General features: G+C 33.2%; 1 protein-coding gene across 1 annotated transcript in view; it reads right to left on the minus strand.

Moving 5' to 3' along the window:
• LOC145315514 (transient receptor potential channel pyrexia-like) overlaps nucleotides 1–27,646 on the minus strand; it is a 67,066-nt gene that overhangs the window by 27,217 nt on the left and 12,203 nt on the right. The window contains exons 4-15 of the mRNA XM_080155495.1: nucleotides 27,226–27,314; nucleotides 26,727–26,831; nucleotides 24,702–24,818; nucleotides 19,843–19,958; nucleotides 13,508–13,581; nucleotides 12,928–13,122; nucleotides 8,066–8,135; nucleotides 5,992–6,046; nucleotides 5,410–5,546; nucleotides 4,593–4,758; nucleotides 3,783–3,843; nucleotides 2,342–2,394 (exon numbers count right to left, since the gene is read on the minus strand). Coding sequence (XP_080011621.1) covers nucleotides 2,342–2,394; nucleotides 3,783–3,843; nucleotides 4,593–4,758; nucleotides 5,410–5,546; nucleotides 5,992–6,046; nucleotides 8,066–8,135; nucleotides 12,928–13,122; nucleotides 13,508–13,581; nucleotides 19,843–19,958; nucleotides 24,702–24,818; nucleotides 26,727–26,831; nucleotides 27,226–27,314 — 1,238 coding nt within the window. The remainder of the gene's footprint in view (nucleotides 1–2,341; nucleotides 2,395–3,782; nucleotides 3,844–4,592; nucleotides 4,759–5,409; nucleotides 5,547–5,991; nucleotides 6,047–8,065; nucleotides 8,136–12,927; nucleotides 13,123–13,507; nucleotides 13,582–19,842; nucleotides 19,959–24,701; nucleotides 24,819–26,726; nucleotides 26,832–27,225; nucleotides 27,315–27,646) is intronic.

Below are 27,646 nucleotides of genomic sequence, written 5' to 3' on the forward strand. Positions count from 1 at the left end.
CTCCCCTCCTAATGAATTATCGAACTAACCACCAAGGGAGTTCACTGTTAGCAATCTAAATAGACCACTATTTCTCCCTTGTCATAATATCCACGTATATATCCTTTTCTACAATAGGCAAATGTAGATTACAATTGGTGTTTAAAACATTTTGACACTAAATTAAATGAATCAACCAATCAAAATTCAATTTATTGTTTAGGTCTTGGGATGTTTTGAAGCAATTTTCTGATTTCCCTAGCTTCAAAATACAAATGAGAAAGATTTCTAGTTTCTACAATAAGAAGAGGCGCTAACATTTAGAAAAATTAGAACTAATACAAGAATGACAACATATATCAAAGCGAACCTCTGTAATGGTAGGACAAATAAACTTTATAATTACTTGTAAGTTGTAGAGTGTTAGAACTGAGGGCAGAATATAAATAGATATAAGGACATATAAGATTTTTAGGACTTGATTAGGGAGATGCTTCGCTTATAACATTACTAATATTATGCATGGTTAAAAACTTAAACATTTTAATAGATATTGAAAACAGAAATATACTTTTAATTTTTCATGACTCTATACATGTTTTTTTTATTATCTTTGTCTTAAGATGTATTATGTGTTAAACTTATAATTATTAAACTTTAAAAATTGTAATTTACAGAAGGGGTTGTGTATGATCATTGGGGATGTGAATCAATTTATCTGCCATTGTCTTATCCCTTTAGATCTCATATAAAGAATACAGGACTACAGCCCCTCCAACCCCTTCCCCCCCCATCTAAGGTAATATGATATGAGTTGTCCATCTGAAGTCTATTATTAGGTTTGTTTTTTTTTTTTGGGGGGGGGGGAGGGGGGAGGCTTATGTTCATCATAGCTTAGACATTTTAAAGGCGAGGCTTTTCTATAATTAGGGTTGGTCCTTCCATCCGTCACAAATGGATAGCTTTTTTTGTTAATTTAGGCATGTTTGAGATATCAAGCAGTTTTTTAACAAATTGACTTACAATTTTGCTTCGACTCTTCTGACACTATACAAGTGTTAATATCCGTTTGTCCTACTGTATCAGTGCTTCGCTTTTATGGATCTTGTAATCCTTTCTAAAATTTTCCATGACTGAGTATATACATGTCATACATTTCCCCCCCCCCCCATAAAATGGGATTATCATCATCATAAATAATTAATGGGGGGTGGGGGGAAAGAAAGGAAGGGGTTGAACATAGGAATAGTGTGATCAACAGCTCATTGTCCCCTCCCTCCCTGGATATTAATTTTTCCGCCTCCCTTTTTATGTTTTAGGTTATGTCAGTCTAAAAGTCAAAATATCTTGCAATAAAAATTAAAAGTAAGAAAAATCAGGGATCTTAAGAGATAAGACAATAGCCAATAAATTGATGTACATCCCCAACAATGATACAAAATATGGTTCTGATATCACAAAAACCAATCAACCAATATTATTTTTTTTTATAATTCATTCTATAAAAATAAAAAACTCATCAATATTTAATTTTTAAAAAAAAATTGTATAAAAAGTAAAAAAAAACACTGAGAAAATATTAGGTGTAGAGGTTTCGTGTTCTTTCTAGACAGCTATATTGGCTATTTTTCCAAATTTTGACGGAACGAAAAAATTTATTGGAAAATATCAGTAAATATTAACTTTCAGGATCGTAAAAATTTAGAAAAGATTTTAATATTTCTGTTTCATGTCCAAATTCAACCCTTTCCCTAATTATTATCAACGACTTTGGACAGTTCGTAAATAGGGGGAATATCTGAGAAATATTGACCCGTGGGTTTCAAATTTCCATCGTCAAAGATATATTGGATTGATTTCAAGTAGACATATGTCTGATATAAACCGTAAGAAAATCTTAACATTCGATCAGATAATTTAGAAAAATTTACTTTAAAAAAACTAAATTCAAAATTAAAGAAACATAGAGTAAGTCATGAATTTTTGCAACAAATATATTGTCTTAAAAATGATAACATATTTACTTAGCTGAATCTATCTACTATTAATAGTTTTGTCTGTTTATTAACCAAAGGATTCCTAATAATCACATTATAATCTCAATAACCTGGCATTTGAGAGCGTTATTTCTAATGTCTTAATTATGAATTATCCTATCATCAAAGGTAACAATATTTTTTGTCTGTAGCTACCAAACCGATCGAGTTCTCCATTTATAGAAAATTCTTATTTTTGGTTGGGTTTAGCTATTTGTTTTTTATATATAGGTTTTAGGCTATTTTCCTATTTTTCTCACAGATTTCCTAGATGCTAGGAGCGTCAGCGCAGTCACTAGTTGATAATAATTTGAATAAAAATGTTCCTTAAGATGAAGAAAGCTTTCACACAGAGGATGCTTTAGCAGATGGTTATGACCTAAATTATCAGAAAATCTATTAGAATCAATTCATCACATAATATTTGTAAAAATTATATATTAGAGTTAAAAAAATAAATATTTCCTAATTACGTTTTTAGGATAAAAGGTAAAATATCAACACGTTTTAAAAGGACTCTCCACAGAAAAATCAACTTTGGATTTTTGAAAATCTAACCTGAAACTATTATTCTCTGTTCAATTTTAGGCATTTTTTGTTTTTGTGGCATCGCGATCGAAGCCCTTTGAAAATTTTGTCCGCTGCCTATTTGTACTGCCAATATAACAATATATACTACACTTTCCTCCACTCAATATATGTTTGCCGCTAAAGAACATTTGCTCCATTGCAACTGGCCGCTCTACGATTTATCCTCTTCCTTGACTGGACAATCCTGCCGCCTCCATTTTGTGTTCGCCTCCGCCAAATATAACCATCTTTTGCCGCAGTTGCCGCATTCATCGCCCTTCTCCGCCGCTACTCCGCTATACATTGCGTACGTCGCTATACACAACACCCCCAGCCTCCATTTAATTTCTGAACAAGGGAGAGGGGAGCATGTATTAAAAAGCGATGAACAGCGGAGTAGCGGCGGAGAAGGGCGATGAATGCGGCAACGGCGGCAAAAATAGAAGCTAAAAATCACTAAAGCAGCACAAATTAAATGGCGGGAGGATTCACTTAAAGGAGGTAAAAAATTTCAAAGGGCTTCGATCGCGATGCCACAAAAACAAAAAATGCCTAAAATTGAACAGAGAATAATAATTTCAGGTTAGATTTTCAAAAATCCAAAGTTGATTTTTCTGTGGAGAGTCCTTTTAAAAGTATAAAAATGTATGTTAATCTAAAAGTAATATAATTTTTTAAAGACAAAGTGTCTACAATAAGACACTCGTCCGTCTGTGCATCGACTATACGTCATAAACAAGCTAATAAAAAGAGAAAAAAAACATTTTTCTATACAAGGGCAGCCCCGCGTAGGCCTAAATAATCATTTGATAACTTTTAAAGTCATCTGGATGTCTAAACCTGTCTCTAAACAGACAATCCATCTTTTCGGAATTTCTTTTTTTTCTTCAAAAAGCGAATTTAAATTTGAAGCAGTGTAGCGGCTGCCGAGCCCTGCTTTATACCGTTAAAATTTGAGATAAATGTAGAACAAAATTGTCTTAATGTGCCGTATTCCTGGTAATTCTTGTTTACCAAGGGATTAAAGGTATAAGACAGTGGTTCAAACGTTTGGACACTCAACAAAATGAGCCAACCAATCAGAATTCAATAAAAGTCCTCAAATTTAGTAACCAGACGAATAAGAAAACGTTATTATAAAACTTTGGGGACTAGTTTCATAAACAGCCAATTGTACCATCCCTCCCTGCGTTTAACCTGTTTCAATAAAAGTGATAAACATTGCAGATTCTCCTCTTGCCTTCTTAGGTATCAAAACCTTTTCAAACAAACAATCAATCAATCAAGAATTTCAACCTTTAGATGTAATACAAAACAAGGATGACAACATCCATAAGTAGCGAAGCTCAAAAATTATGAATGGATATCTGGAAAAAATGTATTATAGAGCAGTGTCATACAAAAATCATTAAACTTGATAAAATAGAGAAATCACGAAACTTTTAAAATCACGCAACCTTTAAATCATGAAAGCTTAAAATCTTGGAATCGATCTAGCACCGCAATGAATAAACAAATCTTACTGAAACTTGATAGAAATATGTAAAATATGAGCATATTTAATCTCTGAAAACAATGTATAGATTAGAAGGGCATATGGCATAGGAATCTTCACTAAAAATTTCAGCTGTCTATCTTAAATAGGAGCCGAGAAAATCACGTTTCCCCCAATTCATTAATTATTGACAGACGGACAGACGAACGGACGGACATTTGAAATTATAGAGTTGCTTCGCTACTAAATAAAAAACATCTAATACTAAAAATCCTTAAATTAAAACGTATGCAAACTTTCCAAATGCGAACGATTGTAGCATAATACGTGGCACATATATCCGCTCGTTTTTGGATAAGGGCTAGGTTTGCATTTCGGCCCAACACTGCGTTTTAACTAAAGAGTTAAGAATGGTTTCCTATAGCTGCCATGTCGGGTGCGCAACATCAATAGTTATGGAGTATGAGTAATGCTTTGTCCTTAAACAGGCAAAAAAAATGCAATAAATCTACTAAAGAAAATAATTTACTACACAAAATCTCCAACCAATATTCATGATTGAAAGATTCCTTGTAATCTAATTTAATTTCACAGTCAACATCATTGATATCATGTTCAGCAAGAGTAATGGCATCGTCAAGCATATCTTCAAACTTAGGCAGTACACTAGGAATCTTTCTAAACAGATTTTAAAATTGTATTGAAAATATTAGTCTGAATTTGAAAGGAATTTTATGAGGGCTCTGCAGCCGCCTGTAAGCCTCAGTGAAATAAACCTTTTAAATTTTAAAAATCAGCTGGAAGTTTAAACTGACCCATATTCGGCATTCCCTTTTTTTTAAAACATTAATTGGTTTAAATTTGAGGCTTAGGCGCGGCTGTTGAGTGGCTGCCGAGCCCTGAATTATATTACTTTTGTAACTTCCTTAAATGGCCATAAAAACTCTAGGATTAGTATAAAGCTTGATGGTGAGCCAAAATTAATATTTTTCTTTAGTTTCAGAGAAAAAAACGAATTTAAAGACATATGACAGTTTTTATATTCTTAACTTTTTGTAAAGCAAAAGTTCAAATGTTTTTGTTTTTTGTACAATAGTATAAGGATGTTTAGTAATATAAAAAGAACGGCTTGGCGAATCCGTAATTAGTATACAAGGGGACAGCGGTGAGTGCCATGTATGACGTCATAAAAATACATCTATTCGTCTATTTTTTAGGGTTCCTTTCCCACTCCTTTTCTCATCCTTCCTTTTTAGACGTTTTTTATGACGTCACACATGACACTTTCCGCTGTCCCGTATAGAAGTATAGTAGATTAATATGACTAACCTGACTATCATAGACAAAGCAGAAGTTCCTCCATTAGTTCTAATAGTAACATCAGCACCATAGGTTAGTAGGAGGCTGGCACAGTAGGAATATTCATTCAGCGCGGCAATATGCAGAGGAGCGTAGCCAAATAGGTCCTACCAGAAAAGATTTTTATGATAAGTTCGAAATATATATAAATAAGGCAATCTAAATACTTAAGTCCACCTAATGAAGAAAATTGTAGAAGAAGCAAACCTTAAATGTTTAAAGTTACTAAATTATAAGAATCAACATAAAAGATCAGTAACCTATCCTTTAAAGTATTAGAAAATTATACTTCAAAAGAGTGTCTTAATTATTAGATCATGGAAAGCAAACGAAGTAGTGGATTTCGTCGTATTTTCACAGTAGCTTTTGATAGAATTTTTTGGTTAGGTAAATGTTATTAATTGCCCCACAAGGCTAGGGAATATCCCCACAGGTGCTAGAAATAGGAGAAAAGCTACTGTGACAATACGACAAGAACCTCTGTGATCCATGAAAATTAAAATTAAAAAATCCATGAAACTTTTTTTGTATTGAATAAAAAATGTGTTCTACCTGATGATTAACATCTGCTCTGGCATCAAGTAGAAGTCGGACACAATCATATGATCTAAAAATATGAATATGTCATTTAATAATAACAATTAATAGTGACCCGTAACCGCCGTTGAGCTGCCACTAAGCCAAAATCAAGTGTGGAATATCATAAAAATAATTAATAATTTATGCTTTTAATCCTATTTAAAATTTTCTTTCACATCCCATTATATGAAACAGCTTTATTAAATATGCGGCTAAATGCCATGCCCTAATAATTATACCATTATGAACATTATTGCAGATTAATCAATTCATTTTTTTTTGTCTGGGTTCTTTAAAATCAGAAAAAAATTCTGTAATTTTCCATATAAAACCTTAATGAGGTACTAGGACAAACGTCAGAGCGACAAACGTCAGAGAGACAAACGTCAGAGCGAAAAACGTCAGAGAGACAAATGTCAGACTGGACAAACGTCAGACTATACAAACATCAGAGTGGTACAAAGGTCAGACAAATTTAGCTTTTTGTAAAAGTCTGACGTTTTTTATAAACCTTATAAACTATGTTTGTATTCATTGTTTTGGTGAAGGAAGTCAAGTATAAGATATTTTTGTTTAAAGAACAGGATTTTAGAGGCTTAGATAGTGTTCATTTAGATTTGGTACTGCTTTAAACCTAGCTCTTGCATTGTAAAATAAGACTGTAAATGCTAAATCTTTTGTTATTTTTTAAAGGATAAGTAAAAGTGTGTATTTTTTATGTGATTAAAGTATTATTAGAGTATTTCAAAATCATTTTGAATTATAATACACAATTAGTCTTTTTCTTGGGTTTGTTTTTTCAATCTAGATTTAGTACTGCTTTAAACCTTGCTCTTGCACATTAAAAATAACACTATAGTAGACAACTATACCTTATATTAGGTTTTTTTGGGATAAGTAAAAGTATATATACATATAATTTATAAAATTAAAGTATGTGTTAGGGTGTGTCAAATTCTATTTTATTTGTCAATAGTAATATGTAAAACAATGTAATTAGATTTTAACTCTGTTTTTATAAATAAGCTCTATCCATATAAAAAATAAGGATGACAACATCCATAAGTAGCGAAGCACAAAAATTCGTGGATGGGAATACTTCTAAGTAGATTTAAAGTGTATTTATTTTGCATAACAATGGAAAATATATAATTATACTGTCATCTCAAAAAATATTGAAAATCGGACCAAAAATACCAAAGATATGGGGAAATATGTAAAACATGTAAAAAAAAAGCCAATAACCTGCAAAAAGGCAGTATGACTGTCATTGCTGTTTTCTTCAAACGACGAGAAATTTAATTTTGATATCTTTACTGAAAAAATTTTGAAAATCGGACCAAAAACACCAAATATATGGGGGAAAATGTGGAAAATATAAAAATAGCCAAAAACCTGCTAGAAAGCGGTCCTACCGTATTGAGTGTTTTATAATTAATTGTGCTCCTTAAAGATGGAAATGTTGTCCAAAAGTTTCAGCTTTCTATCTTTTAAAGGAGCTGAGTAAATCCCATTTTCCTTATAGCGTTACGGAATTACTGACTGATGGACGGACTTACTGACGGATGGACATACAAAGTGAATTATAGAGTATCTTTGCAACTAAAATCTTCAAATTTATTGAAATTAGAAATGAATACAAATTTTTTGTTAAATATTTTTTACAAATACTATTATAAATTAGTTTCAAACATATTGTTCAAATGGATGTCAAACAAACATATGTAGCAAGTCTGTGATAAGTCAAAACCATTTTTTATCTTTTTATAATTGATTAATCCTCAAAAACAATGAATAGGTACAAAACATAATTTTTAAAGTTTTTTTTTATAAAACTTCAGACTTTTACAAAAAGCTTAATTTGTCTGACCTTTGTACCACTCTGATGTTTGTATAGTCTGACGTTTGTCCAGTCTGACGTTTGTCTCTCTGATGTTTGTCGCTCTGACGTTTGTCTCTCTGACGGTTGTCGCTCTGACGTTTGTCCTAGTACCCTTAATGATATTACCCAGCTAATCTGTAAAAAAAATAATTTACATTTATTTACCTGGAACCTTTAACAATAGCAGAATGTAGAGGTGTCCTACAGTCCTGGTCCTCACTCTCTGGATCTGCTCCTGATATAATAAATATTAAATAGTACAGTCCTGGTCCTCACTCTCTGGATCTGCTCCTAATATAATAAATATTAAATAGTACAGTCCTAGTCCTCACTCTCTGGATCTGCTCCTGATATAATAAATATTAAATAGAACAGTCCTGGTCCTCACTCTCTGGATCTGCTCCTAATATAATAAATATTAAATAGTACAGTCCTAGTCCTCACTCTCTGGATCTGCTCCTGATATAATAAATATTAAATAGTACAGTCCTGGTCCTCACTCTCTGGATCTGCTCCTAATATAATAAATACTAAATAGTACAGTCCTGGTCCTCACTCTCTGGATCTGCTCCTAATATAATAAATACTAAATAGTACAGTCCTGGTCCCCACTCTCTGGATCTGCTCCTAATATAATAAATATTAAATAGTAGAGTCCTGGTCCTCACTCTCTGGATCTGCTCCTAATATAATAAATATTAAATAGTACAGTCTTGGTCCTCACTCTTTGGATCTGCTCCTAATATAATAAATATTAAATAGTACAGTCCTGGTCCTCACTCTCTGGATCTGCTCTTAATATAATAAATATTAAATAGTACAGTCCTGGTCCTCACTCTCTGGATCTGCTCCTAATATAATAAATATTAAATAGTACAGTCCTAGTCCTCACTCTCTGGATCTGCTCCTGATATAATAAATATTAAATAGTACAGTCCTGGTCCTCACTCTCTGGATCTGCTCTTAATATAATAAATATTAAATAGTACAGTCCTGGTCCTTACTCTCTGGATCTGCTCCTAATATAATAAATATTAAATAGTACAGTCCTAGTCCTCACTCTCTGCATCTGCTCCTAATATGATAAATATTAAGTAGTACAGTCCATCAGGTTTAGAAACCCATCTTGAAAGATCGGTTCTACGAGTTATAAAAAATCCCTTTACCTAATATTTATGCTCCCATAACCTTAAAATCACCCGAAAAATATATAGAAATGTTATGTAAAAAATGTATAATTTATTTGCTTGGTAAACAATGTAATGTATCAAAATATAAATATTATGATGTATAATATTATAATATATTTACTTTATAACATCAACTCTTGTAGAATAAATAAATGAATGAAAATAAAAGGATTGAATACATGTATCTGCATTGCCACACCTCCCCTAAACTAAATAATGGTTTAAAAAATGACATGCAAGTGTTGGCATGCAAAGAGAGAGTATGGGCTGTTTAATACCCTGGTTTCCAATGTTTTATAATAATAGTTTCTTATTCGTTGGCTTAACAACCTTAAGGACTTCAGTGAGTTTTAATTGTTTGGTCTTTAGTTGAGTGTTCACACATTTCAACTACTAATTTTAATTTATAGAAGAGGTAAATTTTTGTATCATAATTAGGGAGTTTCATCAATTATTGGCCATTGTCTTATCCTTTTAGATACCTGATTGTCATGACAACTTGGATTGTCAACCACCACCCCCCCCCTCACCAAACAAAAAAAATCTTAAACCTGTTACCAATTAACCCATAAGATTTAAAGAGATGATTAATTCATGGTCAAGGAGCATAAAAAGATTGATAGTAACTGTGGTTAATTAAAAACTGAATAATTTTGTTTTTCTCAAATACAACCGATTTTAAAAAAAGAATCATTAATGATTTTGATTCGATTGTTGTTAAAAATTACTTTAGTCTGGTTTTCATGTCATTTGAGCAATTTCTAATGTAATTCTTAAAATAAAGTTTGCAAAACATGTGATCCTGACTGCAACACTGTGTACATATAATCTGTGATGATGTTTATATTCAAATCATGCATCCTCTGGAGATACAGGATTAAGTTGGACGAAAGAAAATTCTGAAGATAGATAAATAAATGGATAGAAAGATAGATGTATTATTAGATAGGAAGTTGGATAGATTGAAAAAGAGATAGATGTATATAGAGAGAGGATATAATTTCTCTATACCGTATCTTTGTCTATCTCTCTAACTGAGATGGATGGGCGAATTAATTCAGCAGCACTACCAGAAGGGTCTTGAAACAAATTATCCTTGTTTAATAAAGTTTGACCACATCTAATTTTATCTATCATGGGTGTATCCTTTGTTGTCCGTGGTGTAATGTTTACTCATGCCACAAGTACAAAGCATTGAAATAGGATAACACAACCACCATTGGATATCTTATTCGTGTGTAACATGCAACCAAATAGTATGTGTATGTGTATGGTATATATGTGTGTGAGTGAATGCAATGCAGGGATGTAAAGGGATAAGACGATGGCCGATAAATTCATGTACATACCCAATAATGATTCACACAATTACCCCATCTGTAGATTACAATTAGTGGTTGAAACGCTTGGACACTATGCCTTATGAACCTAACAATCATAATTTAATAAAAGTCTCCAAAGTTGTTAAGCCAACGAATAAGAAAACGTTATAATAAAACTTTGGGGACTAATGTAATAAACAGCCCAATGTCCCATCCCTCCCTTGAGTTAATGTGTTAGAGTTAGAATTGCAGTTATTATATACTAATGGTTTGTCAATAAGTTCATTAGTCATGCTATCCACATAAGTTATACACTTTAATATAAAGATTCTATTGATGTAAAATTATAATTGCCAGCTTAAAATTTCTGCGCATGTAATGGGTATAAATTTCCTTGTTGGTATGTGTTTGTGTGTGAAAAGTGCTTTTTTTGTGTGTGTGTGTGTGTGTGCGTATGTATTTTGCTTGTTCTGCTTGTTTAAGTTTTAAATGATGGTTTCTTTTCATGTACAAATTCTCTTCATCTTACACAAAATGTTTGCAGATCTTTTAATTTCAATAGTAATATTTAGAAATCTTTATCCTTATGGAAACCCTCATAAAAATCTAGGGTTGTTTTTTTTACCCATCTTGGGGAAGGGTATGTCTCTTGAGGAGAATTTATTTAACACCCGCCCACCATTTCTTTTTAAAATTTTCTAAATTCAAATCTGAGGATTACCCTCACTAAGAACGTTCAAGCTTTTAATTTTTTGTGGAATGATTTGTAAAATTTAAGAGCCCAAAACCAAGGAACCTTCATTTTTATGGGTGTTTCCACTTTACCTCAACCCCCTTTCTTTGACGTTTTTGACTTTCGCCCCTTTCCTATGTCGCTTGTATAATAGCACTATACAGTATACTTTGCATGATAAAACAATCTAGACCCAAATATCCTAATCATAGAAAATCCTTGTCCGAAAGTATAATTGGAGGTAGGATTGATCAGTATCTCTTACTAGGAAAGTGATATTAAAATGAAAGATTATAATTGGAGATTTTCCCTTCTACATATATATGGACCAAAACTAAAATGAAAAAATGATTAATTTTCTTGCTTTCTTTAGAATAGATTGTGTTTAAATAAGGGTTAAAAGAGCCTTCCGCAAGGATTATAAAAATATTTTTTCAAAAACCCAAAATAGAAAGAGTTAAGGGGGTGAGGAGGGGGGAGGGGTAGATAGTGGTCCAAATATGAGGGGAAATATTTTTTCAATAAAATATATGATTTCGAGATAAATGGTACAAAATCCTAAAATTTTTACTATATAGAAAAAAAAAATTCAAAGCAATTTTTTTTTCAAATACACTATCTGTGTCCAACATCCAAGACTGTAGCTATGTCTGTTTAGAATATTTATTAGGATAAACTAAGCACAACTAAATTAAGAAGGATAACATTAACCAACAAAAACAAGAACGAAATGTCCAGGACTAACAAAAATAAAAGAAACTAAACATATTTAACAAGGACGTACAAGCTTTTTTTTTTGGGGGGGGGGGCCTCTAAAAAATATTTTGGTGTGCCTGTGGAACCCTCAAAAATTTGGCGAGGAAGGGGGGGAGGGGTGGGTGGGTAAGCCCCTTGAACTTCCTTGATCGTAAAAAAGAATAAGATATAAGTCGTTTGCAAAAACTTTTAAAAAGGATGAAGCGCGCATCTCTTTTTTAGTGGTTTCTTTTCCCACTTCTCCTTTCATCCCTCCTTTTTAGACGTATTTTTATGACGTCACACATGACACTTTATAATAATCTTACTAACTAACTAACATTGGTAACATGGTCATTGTAATTTCTACTAATCCTTATAGAACACGCAGGCGCGGATTTATAAACTTACCATAAACAGCGCGTGCTATTTTATGTCTGTTTAGCACAGCTTGAAACAATTCAAATATTCTTCTTTGCTTATAGTGAATATCAAACTATAGATAATTTAATTGGTCAGTTTTTTTATGTCTAAGACAATAATGGTTTGTGTCCATCTATCTAATTTTATAGCAGGTATTATATTTAAATAAATATGATGGATAGTCTTGAAGACACAAGTGTTTGGTACATTTAAAAGCAAAGTTGACCTGTTTACTGGTCCTAAATGTCTCAATATTCAAAATTCAATTTAACAAAGCAATATAATTTTCAAAAGAAAATACAATTTGTTAGTTTTTAAATGATATTTTATGGGAAGTTTAATTACAAAAATTAGGGTAAAACTCGGGGATCTAAAAGTATAAGACAATGACCGATAAATTGATGAATCTATAATGATGATGCACAAAATTACTCGTTCTATAGATTACAACTAGCGGTTGAAATGTTTGAACTTTCAACTTATTAAACCAACCTATCAATATTCAATAAAAGTCTCCAAAGTTGCTAAGCCTACGAATTAGAAAACGTTGACTTTGGGGACTTGTGTAATAAACAGGACAACAATGTCCACTCCCTCCCTGCTAATACTTGTAAATAAACTGACCTTTAGCCAGAAGAAGTTCAACAGTTTCCGGAGACTGTGCGAGGGCGGCTAGGTGCAGCGGGCTCTGGCCCCGCGCATTCTTCACATGCGGGTCAGCTCCGTGGGTCAGCAGGAGCGCAGCACACTCCAAGTTTGCCTCCTGTGCTGCTAGCTGCAGGGCTGACATCCTCATACTGCCCAGCAACATCTCTGTTCCTATAAACAATAAATTATCCTGTTATATAAGTATCAAGTTTTTTTTGTTGAGCCGATTGAGTTCTCCATTTAATGGAAGCTTCACATAGATACCTGGATGGTTTTTGGCTATTTTCCTGCCCTTTCCTACCCCTTGAATACAGAGCCCCTAAATACTAATTTTAAGTAAACAATGACAAGTGTACTCGTTAAATAGTAAAAACTGTCATCATTCTGTAAGTATGAGTTTATGACATTTTCAAAGACCCAATTGAAAGTTGGCACAGGGTCTTCGGGGTGGAGACATAAAGTTATTTAACCCCTGCCCCCTCTATTGTTTTAATCTAATTTTAAAACAACCATGCGAGACATAACTTTTACTGACGGTGAAAGAAAAACCTGTTACCTGCGCCATGTTCCAACAAGGTTCTGACACAATCTGAATATCCCATACTTGCCGCTATATGTAGAGGAGTTTCACTTAAATATAGAAATAGAATTAACACTTAACATATTTTGGGATAATTCAAATTGCTGATTAAAAAATTAAGCAATATTTCGTGCCGATAATATTTATTTTTTATTAATGGATAATAAAATCATTAACATGTACCTATCTATTCATTACACTTTTATATTCTAAAACATGTCATACATTACAGACAATTTTATTAAAATAAAAACCATAGAATTAAAGCCAATTTTGTTAGCCCGGCCCTTCTTTATTTAAATATCAGCGGACAACTGTATATACTAAAATGCAATAAATAACTATTAATATTTTAGAGGATAACATTTCCAAGAGATTAAACAAAAATTTTATGTTTGACTGTTGTAAAATTGCGTCAAATGTAAGATACTTTTGATATAAATAATAGCTTTTACATGTGATCATAAAAAACATGCATGTTTTATGATATGTGTATCTTATGAATTTTGAAATTACTAATTTACTACGCTTCAACTTTCTGAAATAATATACGTTACAGACAAAGGAAGATCGACGCATGTACCTTAATTAAAAGGCTAGTTTTAACCATGGAGGGAGAGGACATTGGAATATTCATTACACTAGCCCCCAAAGTTTTTAGTGATGTTTTCTGATTCGTTAGCTTAGAGACTTTGGATACTTTAAGTGAATTTTAATTGGTTGGTTCCTTCAGTTATGTGTCCAAACGTTTCAACCACTAATTGTAATCGACAAACGGGGTTATTTTGGAGATGTACATCAATTTAACGGCCTATGTCTTATCCCTTTAGATTCTTGGTTTAAACAAAATATAGAATCATAAATCTAGGGGATGTGACAAAAGGTTTGAGATACAACATGAGTTATTGCACTTTACAATAAGTTAGTTGTTAGGCTTTACACGAAAACCATTTATATATTCGTTTTGTCTAACTATAATCACGAAGAAACAATCTTATGGACATTTTAATCTATAACTAGAACAATATTTCAAATTTTTATAAAATAATGTTTCAGTTCAAAAGAAAATGGACAACAAACATTTTCTTCTTTATGCTTATTTCATTACAAGAAAGGGAATGGATAATGGATATATGATATACGTGGATATTAAAACACGGGAAAATTTGTCATCAATTTAGCTTGCTAACATGGAGGTCACTTTTTTTTCAGTTCATCCATGCAAAAGGAGACTAGGAGGGTGGAACACAGTAATAGTGTCTGACTGATTATGACGTAACAAAAAAAATTAGCCAATGAGAGGTCACTATAAATTTTACCATTGGTCAATAACGGCCTCTCATTGGCTAATTTTTTTTGTTACGTCATAATCAGTCAGACACTATTACTGTGTTCGGAGGGTGGGGATGGAGTAATTAAAATCGGAAAAACAAACAAAAATTTTTAATTAATATTAATCCTTTTGACTAAATATTTTTTTTTCTTAAAAATATAACACAATGATTACAATTTTTGATATTTGAATATAACCACTAGATCTTTTCATGAAAATACACTTTTTCGAATTTTAGTCTTCTGCTAACCTAAAAAGTTACTTTAGGAGCCCAGAAATACATGTACAAAATTTCAGCTCTCTATCTCTACTGGCGACCTAGCGCCAGGCATGTAAAATTTCAACAGATAACGGTAGCACGGCGGTTTTAACAATATCTCAGCAATGTGCAGGTTTTTAGCTCTTCTGCATATTTCAATTTAAACACATAAGGACAAAGGTATATTATCCCAAAAATCTTTTGTCAAAGTCTACTCTACACCTAGCGCCAGTCAGTTTTCTAAAATCATGCATTTTATACCTGTGAAAATAGAAATCGCCAGCGCTAGGTGTAGAGTAGACCCTGACAAAAGATTTTTGGGATATTATATCTTTGGCCTTATGTGTTTAAATTGAAATATGCAGAACACCTAAATTCATCTTCCAAGCCATTCTCTAAGCATTTTAATTTTTTTATGAAATAACGGTATTTCAAAACTGCCCTTTGAAAAGGCCTAAAAAATATCTTTTTTTTTAACTTTTTTCACTGCTTATAGTTACAACTTATTAAGATATTGTGCTCAGTTAAAAAAAATTGGCGCCTCCAGCACCAAAACCGGCAAAAACTGGCAGTTAAACTTCTGTGCCCCTACTTGCCCCCCTCTTCGGCCATCAGTAGTTATCTCAAGAAGTAAAAGAGATATCACACAGAAAGATGACTTTTTAAATAAAACTGAACTAAGTAACCATTACAGATTTCATTTTGGGACTTTCCTTCCAGGGGCTTGTGGAGCAAAAGACCCCCCAAAATACTAAAATATATAAGTTCTGAGCTTATTTTTAAAGATATCAACCTGATTTTTTTTTGAAAACTTTGTTAACATAATGGAACTCAATAACATTTACAGATTTCATTTTGGGACTTTCCTTCTAGGGGCTTGTTTGGCAAAAGACCTCCAAAAACTAAAAATATGAGTTCTGGACTTATTATTAAAAATTAACCTAATTATTTTTGAGAAAACTTTTTTCACATAACCAAACTCAGCAACCTATACAGATTTAATTTTTGGGACTTTCCTTCCAGGAGCTAGTGGATCAAAAGACCCCCAAAAACACAAAAAATATGAGTTCTGAGCTTATTTTTAAAAATATCAACCTGATTTTTTTAAAGAAAACTTTTTAAATAAAACTGAACTTGGTAATGTTTTCACATTTCAATTTGAGACTTTGCTTTGAGGGGCTTGTGGAGCAAAAGAACCCCAAAAACACAAAAAAATATGATTTCTGAGCTGTTATATAAAGATATCAACCTGATTTTTTTTAAAGAAAACTTTTTTAACATAACCAAACTCAGTAATGTTTACAGATTTCATTTTAGGACTTTCCTTCTAGAGGCTAGTTGGGCAAAAGACCCCCCAAAACTAAAAATATGAGTTCTGAGCTTATTTTTAAAGATATCAACCTCATTTTTTTGTTGAAAACTTTGTTAACATAACCAACCTCAGTAACCATTGCAGATTTAATTTTGGGACTTTCCTTCTAGGGGCTTGTGGAGCAAAAGACTTCTTTAACACTTTTATTCCTTCTGGGGCAGGTGAGACAAAAGACCCCCAAAACAATAAAAATATGAGTTTTGAGCTTATTTTTAGAGATATTGAGCTGGTTTTTTATGAAAACATAACCAACCTCAGTACCCATTACATATTTAATTTTGGGACTTTCCTTCTAGGGGCTTGTGGAGCAAAAGACCCTCCAAAACACTAAAATATGAGAGGTCTTTTGCTCCACAACAATCTGTAAATATTACTGAGTTTGGTTATATTAAAAAAGTTTTCTTTAAAAAAATCAGGTTGATATTTTTAAATATAAGCTCAGAACTCATATTTTTGTGTCTTGGGGGGTCTTTTGATCCACTAGCCCCTAGAAGGAAAGTCCAAAAATGAAATCTGTAAAGGTTACTGAGTTCAGTTATGTGAAAAAAGTTTTCTCAAAAAAATTAGGTTGGTATTTTTAAAGATAAGTCCAGAACTCATATTTTTAGTTTTTGGGGGTCTTTTGCCCAACTAGCCCCTAGTAGGAAAATCCTAAAACGAAATCAGTAAACATTACTGAGTTTGGTTATGTTAAAAAAGTTTTCTTTAAAAAAATAAGGTTGATATCTTTATATATCAGCTCTGAACTCATACTTTTTGTATTTTTGGGGGTCTTTTGCTCCACAAGCCCATCAAAGGAAAGTCCCAAAATGAAATGTGTAAATATTACTGAGTTCAGTTTTATTTAAAAAGTTTTATATAAAAAAATCAGGTTGATATCTTTAAAAATAAGCTCAGAACTCATACTTTTTGTGTTTTGGGGGGTCTTTTGCTCCACTAGCACCTAGAAGGAAAGTCCCAAAATGAAATCTGTATAGGTTGCTGAGTTTGGTTATGTAAAAAAAGTTTTCTAAAAAAAATTAGGTTGATATCTTTAAAAATAAGTCCAGAACTCATATTTTTAGTTTTTGGGGGTCTTTTGCCAAACAAGCCCCTAGAAGGAAAGTCCCAAAATGAAATCTGTAAATTTTACTGAGTTCCATTATGTTAACAAAGTTTTCAAAAAAAAAATAGGTTGATATCTTTAAAAATAAGCTCAGAACTCATATTTTTAGTGTTTTGGGGGTCTTTTGCTCCACAAGCCCATCAAAGGAAAGGCCCAAAATGAAATGTGTAAATATTACTGAGATCAGTTTTATTTAAAAAGTTTTCTATAAAAAAATCAGGTTGATATCTTTAAAAATAAGCTCAGAACTCATATTTTTTGTGTTTTGGGGGGTCTTTTGCTCCACTAGCACCTAGAAGGAAAGTCCCAAAATGAAATCTGTATAGGTTGCTGAGTTTGGTTATGTGAAAAAAGTTTTCTAAAAAAAATTAGGTTGTTATCTTTAAAAATAAGTCCAGAACTCATATTTTTAGTTTTTGGGGGTCTTTTGCCAAATAAGCCCCTAGAAGGAAAGTCCCAAAATGAAATCTGTAAATGTTACTGAGTTCCATTATGTTAACAAAGTTTTAAAAAAAAACAGGTTGATATCTTTTAAAAAAAGCTCAGAACTCATATTTTTAGTGTTTTGGGGGGTCTTTTGCTCCACAAGCCCCTAGAAGGAAAGTCCCAAAATGAAATCTGTAATGGTTACTTAGTTCAGTTTTATTTAAAAAGTCATCTTTCTGTGTGATATCTCTTTTACTTCTTGAGATAACTACTGATGGCCGATGAGGGGGGCAAGTAGGGGCACAGAAGTTTAACTGCCAGTTTTTGCCGGTTTTGATGCTGGAGGCGCCAATTTTTTTTAACTGAGCATAATATCTTAATAAGTTGTAACTATAAGCAGTGAAAAAAGTGACAAAAAAAGATATTTTTTAGGCCTTTTCAAAGGGCAGTTTTGAAATACCGTTATTTCATAAAAAAAATTAAAATGCTTAGAGAATGGCTTGGAAGATGAATTTAGGTGTTCTGCATATTTCAATTTAAACACATAAGGCCAAGGATATAATATCCCAAAAATCTTTTGTCATGGTCTACTCTACACCTAGCGCTGGCGATTTCTATTTTCACAGGTATAAAATGCATGATTTTAGAAAACTGACTGGCGCTAGGTGTAGAGTAGACTTTGACAAAAGATTTTTGGGATAATATACCTTTGTCCTCATGTGTTTAAATTGAAATATGCAGAAGAGCTTAAAACCTGCACATTGCTGAGATATTGTTAAAACCGCCGTGCTACCGTTATCTGTTGAAATTTTACATGCCTGGCGCTAGGTCGCCTGTAGAGATAGAGAGCTGAAATTTTGTACATGTATTTCTGGGCTCCTAAAGTAACTTTTTAGGTTAGCAGAAGACTAATATTCGAAAAAGTGTATTTTCATGAAAAGATCTAATAACCACGAGAAGCCTAAATTCTTACTACTAGTAAGAGGGGGGTGGGTATATTTTGTGGATGTATAAATCATCATCTCAACAATTGTCTTTGATTTCCTCTATAACTCATATCAACCCATAATAAAGTATCTCTTGTTTATCCAGAGATCTGAAGGGATAAGACAATGGCCGATTAATTGATGCACATCCCCAATGATGATACACAAAATTACCTTTTCTGAAGATTAAAATTAAAGGTTGAACGTTTGAACACTCAACTTAATTTTCCAACCAATCAAAATTACTATAGTCTCCAAAGTTTTTAAGTCAACGAATAAGAAAACGTCATTATAAATCTTTGGGGACTAGTGTAATAAAAAGCCCAATGTCCCCTCTCCCTCTGTTAAAATACGATGCAAATACAAATTTCAAATTTCAATAGTATTTTACTCGAAGCTCTGTGTTGATTTACTTTTATTATTGATTGAAATTTAGATAGGATACTTTATTTTAGAGATGATTCGCTTAACATATTGTTCCTTCTTGTCAAATGAATCAATATTCCAAAACTTAGATAAATAGAAAAATTACCTACATCATACAAAAATAGTTAAAATCAGCATGTAATAAATGGAAATCTGGACTTTCTGATAGCAATTATAGAGTTGCTACGCTTTCTAAATCATATCCAACTGTACAGGAATCATCATGCTAAGTTTAAAATCAATAGATAGGAATAATTAACGAAAAGGGCTATCCATTAAGTACAAACGTACGGATATACAGACATACATTCTTAATTATAGAAAATTTCCGCTTTTAAAAAGATGGCATTAAACCAGCCCAAATAAAAGACCAACTATAAATATAAGACATAAACGTCACTTACCTGAATAGAAGAACACTGTTAGGTTCAGCTCCCTGGCCAAGTAGATGTTTCAGATTATTGACTGCATTACTGTTTGTTGCACAATGAACAGCTGATATGCCAAGATCATGAACACCCTGAAGATAGATTAGATAGATAGATATTAATAATGATTATTTACAGAGTCGGACCAAATGAAGTAATTTCTTGTCAGAAAGAATTCATTGAGAAAGGAACTTAAATAAATCGAAATGTTTTTTTAAAAGCGAAGCTTTTTTAAAAGCGAAGCTTTTCTATAATTAGGGTCGGTCCGTCCGTCCGTCCGTACGTACGTCCGTCCGTCCGTCCGTCCGAGATAGATAGCTTTTATTCGTTAATTTAGGCATGTTAGAATTGTCCTATCGATTTCAAACTTTGCATGATGATTCCTGTAGTAGTTGGGCACGATTTAGAAAGCGTAGCAACTCTATAATCATTACCAGAATGTCCGTACGTCCATTTTAAAAATGTTGATTTTTCTGCTTTTTTAACAACAAATTTTCAAGTGTTCTAATTATCCGTTTGATCTGATTTTTGGTATATTGATTCCTGGGACAACAACGAACAATATTATAAGCAAAGCAACTCCAAGTCCAAAAATGTAAGTATGTCCATAAACATTATCCTGCTTCAAGCAGTTCTTTCAACAAATTTACTTACAATTTTGCTTCGACTCTAATACTTTTAAATTCTGATTATTCAGTTCAGATACCATACAAGTGTTAATGTCCGTTTGTTCTAATTATCCGTTTGATCTGATTTTTGGTATATTGATTCCTGGGACAACAACGAACAATATTATAAGCAAAGCAACTCCAAGTCCAAAAATGTAAGTATGTCCATAAACATTATCCTGCTTCAAGCAGTTCTTTCAACAAATTTACTTACAATTTTGCTTCGACTCTAATACTTTTAAATTCTGATTATTCAGTTCAGATACCATACAAGTGTTAATGTCCGTTTGTCCTACCGTTTCAGTGCTTCGCTTTTATGGATTGAGTATTCAATTTTTCAACGTTCGAAACGTAATCACAAAATAATAAGTGTACAAGTTGACTACTAGAGGGAAGATGATTAAAGTCCCTCAACAAATTATGACGTCATACGATAGAATAGCCAATGAGAGGCCAGTATACACTGTAATTGACCAATGGTAAAATTTATGCTGGCCTCTCATTGATTATTTTATCGAATGACGTCTTGATTTTGATCTTGATCTTGATAGGGTTTTCTGTCTCGTAAGACACTACCCGTCACCATTTCTGCACTCCTTTCTGTGTCTTGCTATATTCGGTTTTGATATATTTCCACCACAATATTCGCAAGGAATTCTCTCTGTTCTCTGACCTGCTGCTGCAACCTCCGGCTCTGGATTACAGCTCTTTCTGTGTCGGCTAAAAATTTTCTTTGAAATTGTCCTGTTACACTTGTCACATGTTCTTGTCTCTGGATTTACTGACCTGATACCCGTACAGACCTTTATGTGATTTTTCAGGTATCCTTTGAAATCAAAATTTTCCCCACATTTCTCACAGGAGAATAAGTTTTTGTGGTTAGATTTATCATGGACTCGTTTTCTGTGGATGATGAGACCTGTTTTGCTTTCACACTTTAATCCACAGTCTTCGTAGCTGCAAATAAACTCTTCCTCTGGATCCCTTTCAACATTTCTCTGGCCTGGGATGTCCTCTGTCCTCTGCTCCTCTCCCAAGCATGTAAGTGGTTCATTCTCTCCGTGACAGTTGCTTTCCAGTAAGATCTGTCCTCTGTTAACTGGCCTATCTGTGTCCAGTCAATCCCAGCCTCTCTCAATAGTCTTTTCCAGTAAAGGATCGTCTTTCTTTTCCTACCTGGGACTTTCTCATAGCTCTCCAGATCCTCCATCCAGCCTAGAACTACAGCTTTCACTGTCCTGTCGTCGTCCATTCTGAACACATGCCCAATTCTCTCAAAAATTCTTTTTTCAATTTTCCATCTGACTGACTTTACGTTTAGCTCATTTCTGACATCCTGCATGTTGTAACCATCCTCCTGCATTTGGATACGTGGGGGTTTTATCTTCTTACTCCAAAGCCATCTGTATTTCTTGTCCATTGTCCGCTGCAATCTGTTAATCTCCGTCACCTGCCAGGTTCTAGCTTGGCAGTCAAATAATAAGGTTGATTCGACGCAAGCCTCTATAACCCTTGCCTGCATGGTTTGGGATAACTTAGATCCTTTCAGTCTATTTTTGACCTTGAACCATGTAGCTCCGGCTCTCTTTATTCTCTGTTTAGTGTCCTCAGTCTCTCCCATGTAGCAGCCTAGCATCCTAATTTTGCTGCTGTCCTCTCTTCCAAAGTTTAGTTCTTCTTTGTCGTCGTTATTCCGTTCTTCAAACTTGTTCATAATTTCTTTGTTTCCTGAACTCCTTGTTCCAGCTCTTTTTTCTTGCCAGCTATGGCTGGGAAAAGTGCTACCTGGGATCCAGCAGTAGCTAATGCCAACTTCAAGTCCTGTTTCGTCCGCCTTTCTTTTCCGTGCCTTGGCTCCCTGATTATTTTATCGAATGACGTCATAATCTGTTGAGTGACTTTCATCATCTTCTACTAGAGGTGTCTAGCTGGGAAGTGTCTTTATTTGGAAGAACTGATCGAGAGAGTACGCCTATTCTTAGCGCCTCTACTATTTTTTTTTTATTATTTTCAGAAAGTCTTATAAAATATCAATAATCTACATTTAGAAAAGCCTATATGTTATCAGGCAAAGAAATCGTTAGAAAAAATAATGCATAAACGTTTCCCACCTATAAATCCTTATAATAAAGTAAAAGGATGTTTGTCTGTGTGTTAGTTTGTCTGAACCGTTTGGGTTCTCCTTAACAGGGTAGCTTCTCATAGGTCCTTGGAAGGTTTATAAATATTTTTGGGGAGGGTACAACCACCCTCCCAAGAGAAATTGCCCCTAGAAAAAAATTACCACAACACAAAAAAAAACTTTTTTATTAACTTAAATTAAAGATGGGGAAAACAGCCCGTCCCCAAAATTTTTTTTTTTACTTTTTCTTTAAAAATCTAAAATAAGAAATTTGGTTAACAAATTCGATTCTCCTCTCCTCAAGTTCCCCCGAGGCCTCTAGGAGCGTAGCCGCTAGTTTCATATAAATAAGGAGAAATAGGTAGTATACATTAATTCATCGTTCTTATCCCTTAGGATCTAATTAAAAAAATGCATAGGTTGGTGTTAATTTAGAATTAATCTATGCTATCTATGCATCAACAACTGTTTTCGATCTTGTTTTAGTTCAATGTGCATAAACCATGAAAAATACATTATAAAAAAAATTCTTATCAAGTGCAGCCAACAAAATTTAAAATTATAATTTTTTTTAATCTTTTGACAAAATCGCAAAATTTGCTCTGTCTCTTAATCCATCAGTCAGTCCATAACTCAGATTCCATTTTTTCATAGAATCATTATTGTGTTTCTTTTGGTAGGGAATCTTCATATAAATCGAAGGTAAGTTTTCAAATTTATTTTAGTAGACAAAATATTTATTTTAGTAGACAAAATACCCCTCTAGAAAAATCATCCCCCTTCCACCCCACCCCCCCAAAAAAAAAAATAAATCTGTGAGTTTGAAAACAAAAATTTAAAAAGAAGTGAGGATTAATAACACTACCCTTTCAGGTGAAGATCCTAGAGGCTAGGGCAGAAGCCCCAACCAACGGCGTGAACAGAAATTGATCAAGGGGATGAAAAAAGGGGAAGGCAACCCTTCTTATTATCATTTTTGAGGGGGTTGTTGATCCCCCCTACATCGTTCTACTGGACACTAATGAAAAGCTAAGCTTTTCCATAATTCGGGTTGGTCCGTAAGTCTGGAACATATTGTTTTTTCCTCAATTTATGCATGTTAGAATTGTCCTATCGATTTCAAACTTTGCATGGTGATTTCTGTAGTAGCTAGGTACGATTTAGAAAGTGTAGCAACTCAAATAATCGTTACAAGAGTATCAGAATATCAGAAGTCCATTTTTTACATGCTGATTTTTAACTTTTTTTAATAACCATTTTCGTTTGTCCTACCGTTTCAGAGCTTCGCTTTTATGGATGTTGTCATCCTTGTTTGTAATAAGTCTTGCACGAGATGGTATGGACTTTTATACTTTGCTTCAGATGGGTGAGGTAAGGACGATTAATGTTGTAAACCCCAAATAACAAACAAAACTACCCCTTTTGTAGATTGAAATTATAAGTAGAAAAATTTGGACACTGCTAGTTTGTACAACCCAATCAAGTCGTCGATACTTTTATGCCAACAATTAAAAGAGTGTGTATAATCTTTTGGAGGCAATTAACTGTACATCAGAGTAAATGTCCATGCCTCCTTGTTGTTATAGACAGCTTTCCATGGATAGTAAAACTCGATATGATAATCGGGGTCAACAAAACTGGTATTAATTCATTTCAATATTCGCGTAAATTGTCTATAAAACCAAGGATACATGAATTTTCTGTTATTCTAATCCTGGGGATATTGATCGGTTTCGAAGCCATACTTAAAAATACTTACCAGATTGATATCAGCCCCGTGGCTCAGGAGGACTGGGAGGCACTTGGAATTTTCTCTAGAAGCTGCGCAGAACAACGGATCATAACCGGTTCTAATCCAGTGGACATTAATCGGTTTTGAAGCCCCACAGGAGCAATACTTACCAGATTGATGTCAGCCCCGTGACTAAGGAGGACAGGAAGGCACTTTGAATTTTCCCTGGCAGCTGCTCAGAAAAACGGATTATAACCGGTTCTAATCCAGCGGATATTAATCGGATTCCAAGCCATTCTGGAAAAATACTTACCAGATTGATGTCAGCTCCGTGGCTAAGGAGAACAGGAAGGCACTTGGAATTTTCTCTGGAAGCTGCACAAAACAATGGGGTGGCTCGTTTTCCATCTGACCAGGCATTCACGTCCCCCTGACAAACAAAAAATTGACTCGAATGAATTTTTAGTAGCGGATCTACTCTGTAATTCTCTTTTTTTGTTCGTCCGTCTGTCAGTAACACTGTGTAGGGAAAATCTTTTTTTTTTTCACAGCTGCTAATCAAGAAAGACGGCTGAATTTTTTGTGGATGAAGATTCCCCATATCATTGAGCATCCAGTACGTAATTTAATTTGTCCGTCGGTCTGTCAGTTATGCTACAAAATATAAATATTGAAAAATGAAAATACGTGAGATAGATTTTTCCTCCAATAAATCTATTCTTGCAATTAACAAATGCTCTTTAAATACCCTTGTCCGTATCCCATCCATTATGTTATTGTGCTTCGCTACTTATGGATGTTGTCATCCCTTTTTATCAATGCAATGGAAAATATTAATGGTCCTAATTTAATTCTAAAATCTGTAAAAAAAGATAAAAAATATTTGTGTTGAGGTTGATTTATATTTAGGAAAGTCCCTTTGTGTACTTAAAAATGGATTTTAAAGTGAAAATAGTTTTCTAATATACATAATGTACTAACTCTACATCAAAGAAAAAAAAAAATAACTTTTGTTTTACTTTCACCAAAACAAAGAAAATTTTAAGTTGTAAATCGACTCTTAAATAAATACGTGTTTCTTAAGGTTTAAAATCTTTTTTCCCTTTTTTCATCATTAATAGTTTTTTTTACATTAGTTTGTTTTACAATAACAGAATTTTAAAAATGTTCTAAATATATTTGTTTGAGTCTATTTTAAACGTCTTGCTTCTTAATTATTCTAAAATTTACAGTTTTACAATCCAGCTTTGATAAAATACTTAATGTTTTGAATATTCATATTCCATTTACCTATCCCTAAATCCCTCTAAACGATGATATGATATTTGTTTTTTGGCATTTAACTTTTTTTCTAAAACTTCGAAGGGTGAGGAGGTGTGAAATTTTGAGGCTACAGTACACCCACTCAGGGGTCTAAAGGGATAAGATAATGGCTGATGAATTGATGTACATCCCCAATATTGATGCATAAAATTACCACTTCTGTAGATTAAAAATAGTGGTTGAAACGTTTGAATTATCAACTTAACTTAACCAACCAATCGAATTTCATTAAAAGTCTCCAAAGTTGTAATGCCGAAGAATAAGAACGTTAATATAAAACTTTGGGGACTGATGCAATAAACAGCCCAGTATCTCTGATCTCTGAAACGCTCTAGAGATAAGTTCAGGATAAATCTTTCAAATCTTTATGTTTTTCTTTTATCTAAATAACATTTACCTACGTAATTGAGAAACTCTTAATAAAATAGTTTTGTGTTTATATGTACGTGTTTTAATTTTAAGATTTTTAAAATTGATGAAGTATGATTATTGTCTGTGACCTATGAAACTTTTAGGCTATTTCTTTAGAGGGATCGATAAATGAAAAAACTCCGATAATAGTTTACCAGAAAAAAAGTAAGAATCTGACAATCCAACTCACGAATAAAGTTTAAATTTACTGTCGCTCATGGTCGCCAGATGGAGACTTGTTCTGACCTGGAACTGTATAAGTAGTGGGACTAAAATAGCATTGTCCCGCATGGCCGCCAGATGGAGACATGTTCTTACCTGGAACTGTATAAGAAGTTGGACCAGAGTAGCATTGTCCCGCATGGCCGCCAGATGGAGACATGTTCTTACTTGGAACTGTATAATAAAATGGACCAGAGTAGCATTGTCATGCATGGCTGCGAGATGGAGACATGTCTTACCTGGAACTGTAAACGAAGTTGGACCAGAGTAGCATTATCCCGCATGGCCGCCAGATGGAGACATGTTCTTACCTGGAACTGTATAATAAAATGGACCAGAGTAGCATTGTCCTGCATGGCTGCCAGATGGAGACATGTCTTACCTGGAACTGTATAAGAAGTTGGACCAGAGTAGCATTATCCCGCATGGCCGCCAGATGGAGACATGTTCTACCATCTAAGTCACGACTGTTGGCATCTACTCCTTTCTAAAACAGAAGGTAAAAGCATTTTTTAAAATGACGTCATACAATACAAATGACCAATGATAGGCCAATACATAGACAGGACAGTATACATTTTAATTGACCAATGGTAGGCTTGTCATTTTTTATAGGCACTATAAAGAGATATAATTACTGAACTATTTAAAGAATTTCTAGGCCCCAAAAAATAACATTTAAAACATGCATTTTGTAATTAAGGAACAAATTAAATTCAAATTTAAAAAAAAACATAGGCAACTTAATTTTTATTAAAAACAAGAAAAAGTTTGAGGAATTAATTTTAATTTAAATGCATATTGAGTTTAATAAAAATTGTTTTGCTCTAGTTTACAAGATATAAATATCACATTACTCCAAGTTATAAGTATCATATTACCTGTAAAAGGAATTTAACAACTTGTTCTTTCTGTTGCCAGACTGCCACAAGTAAAATGGGCCCGAGATTTGAGTCAGGTTTCATAAGATCTAAACATTTTGTAAATAAATAGAAAACAAGGAGCAAAATAATTATAAATTTAAGTAAAACGTTTAAGCTCATGAAGGAAATGGTAAACTAGGTCTATAAAGCGACTAAAATACTCATAATACGCCGCTTATTTTTTTCTTTAAATTAAACCGAGACAAGTTTTTAACTCATTTTATACTCATTTTAGTATTATTTTTTGTTTAAAAGCTTAGCGGTGCATTTTGAGTATTTTTTCATTTGATAATCCCAGTTTCCCATAATATAAAATTTTCACTTTATTTATAATAATTTTGATGATAGCTTTTAGTGACTACCTTTCAATAAAAGTGCA

This window comes from Acartia tonsa, chromosome 4, assembly GCF_053477335.1.
Source record: "Acartia tonsa isolate MP-2025a chromosome 4, ASM5347733v1, whole genome shotgun sequence".
NCBI classification, from domain to species: Eukaryota; Metazoa; Arthropoda; class Copepoda; order Calanoida; family Acartiidae; genus Acartia; species Acartia tonsa.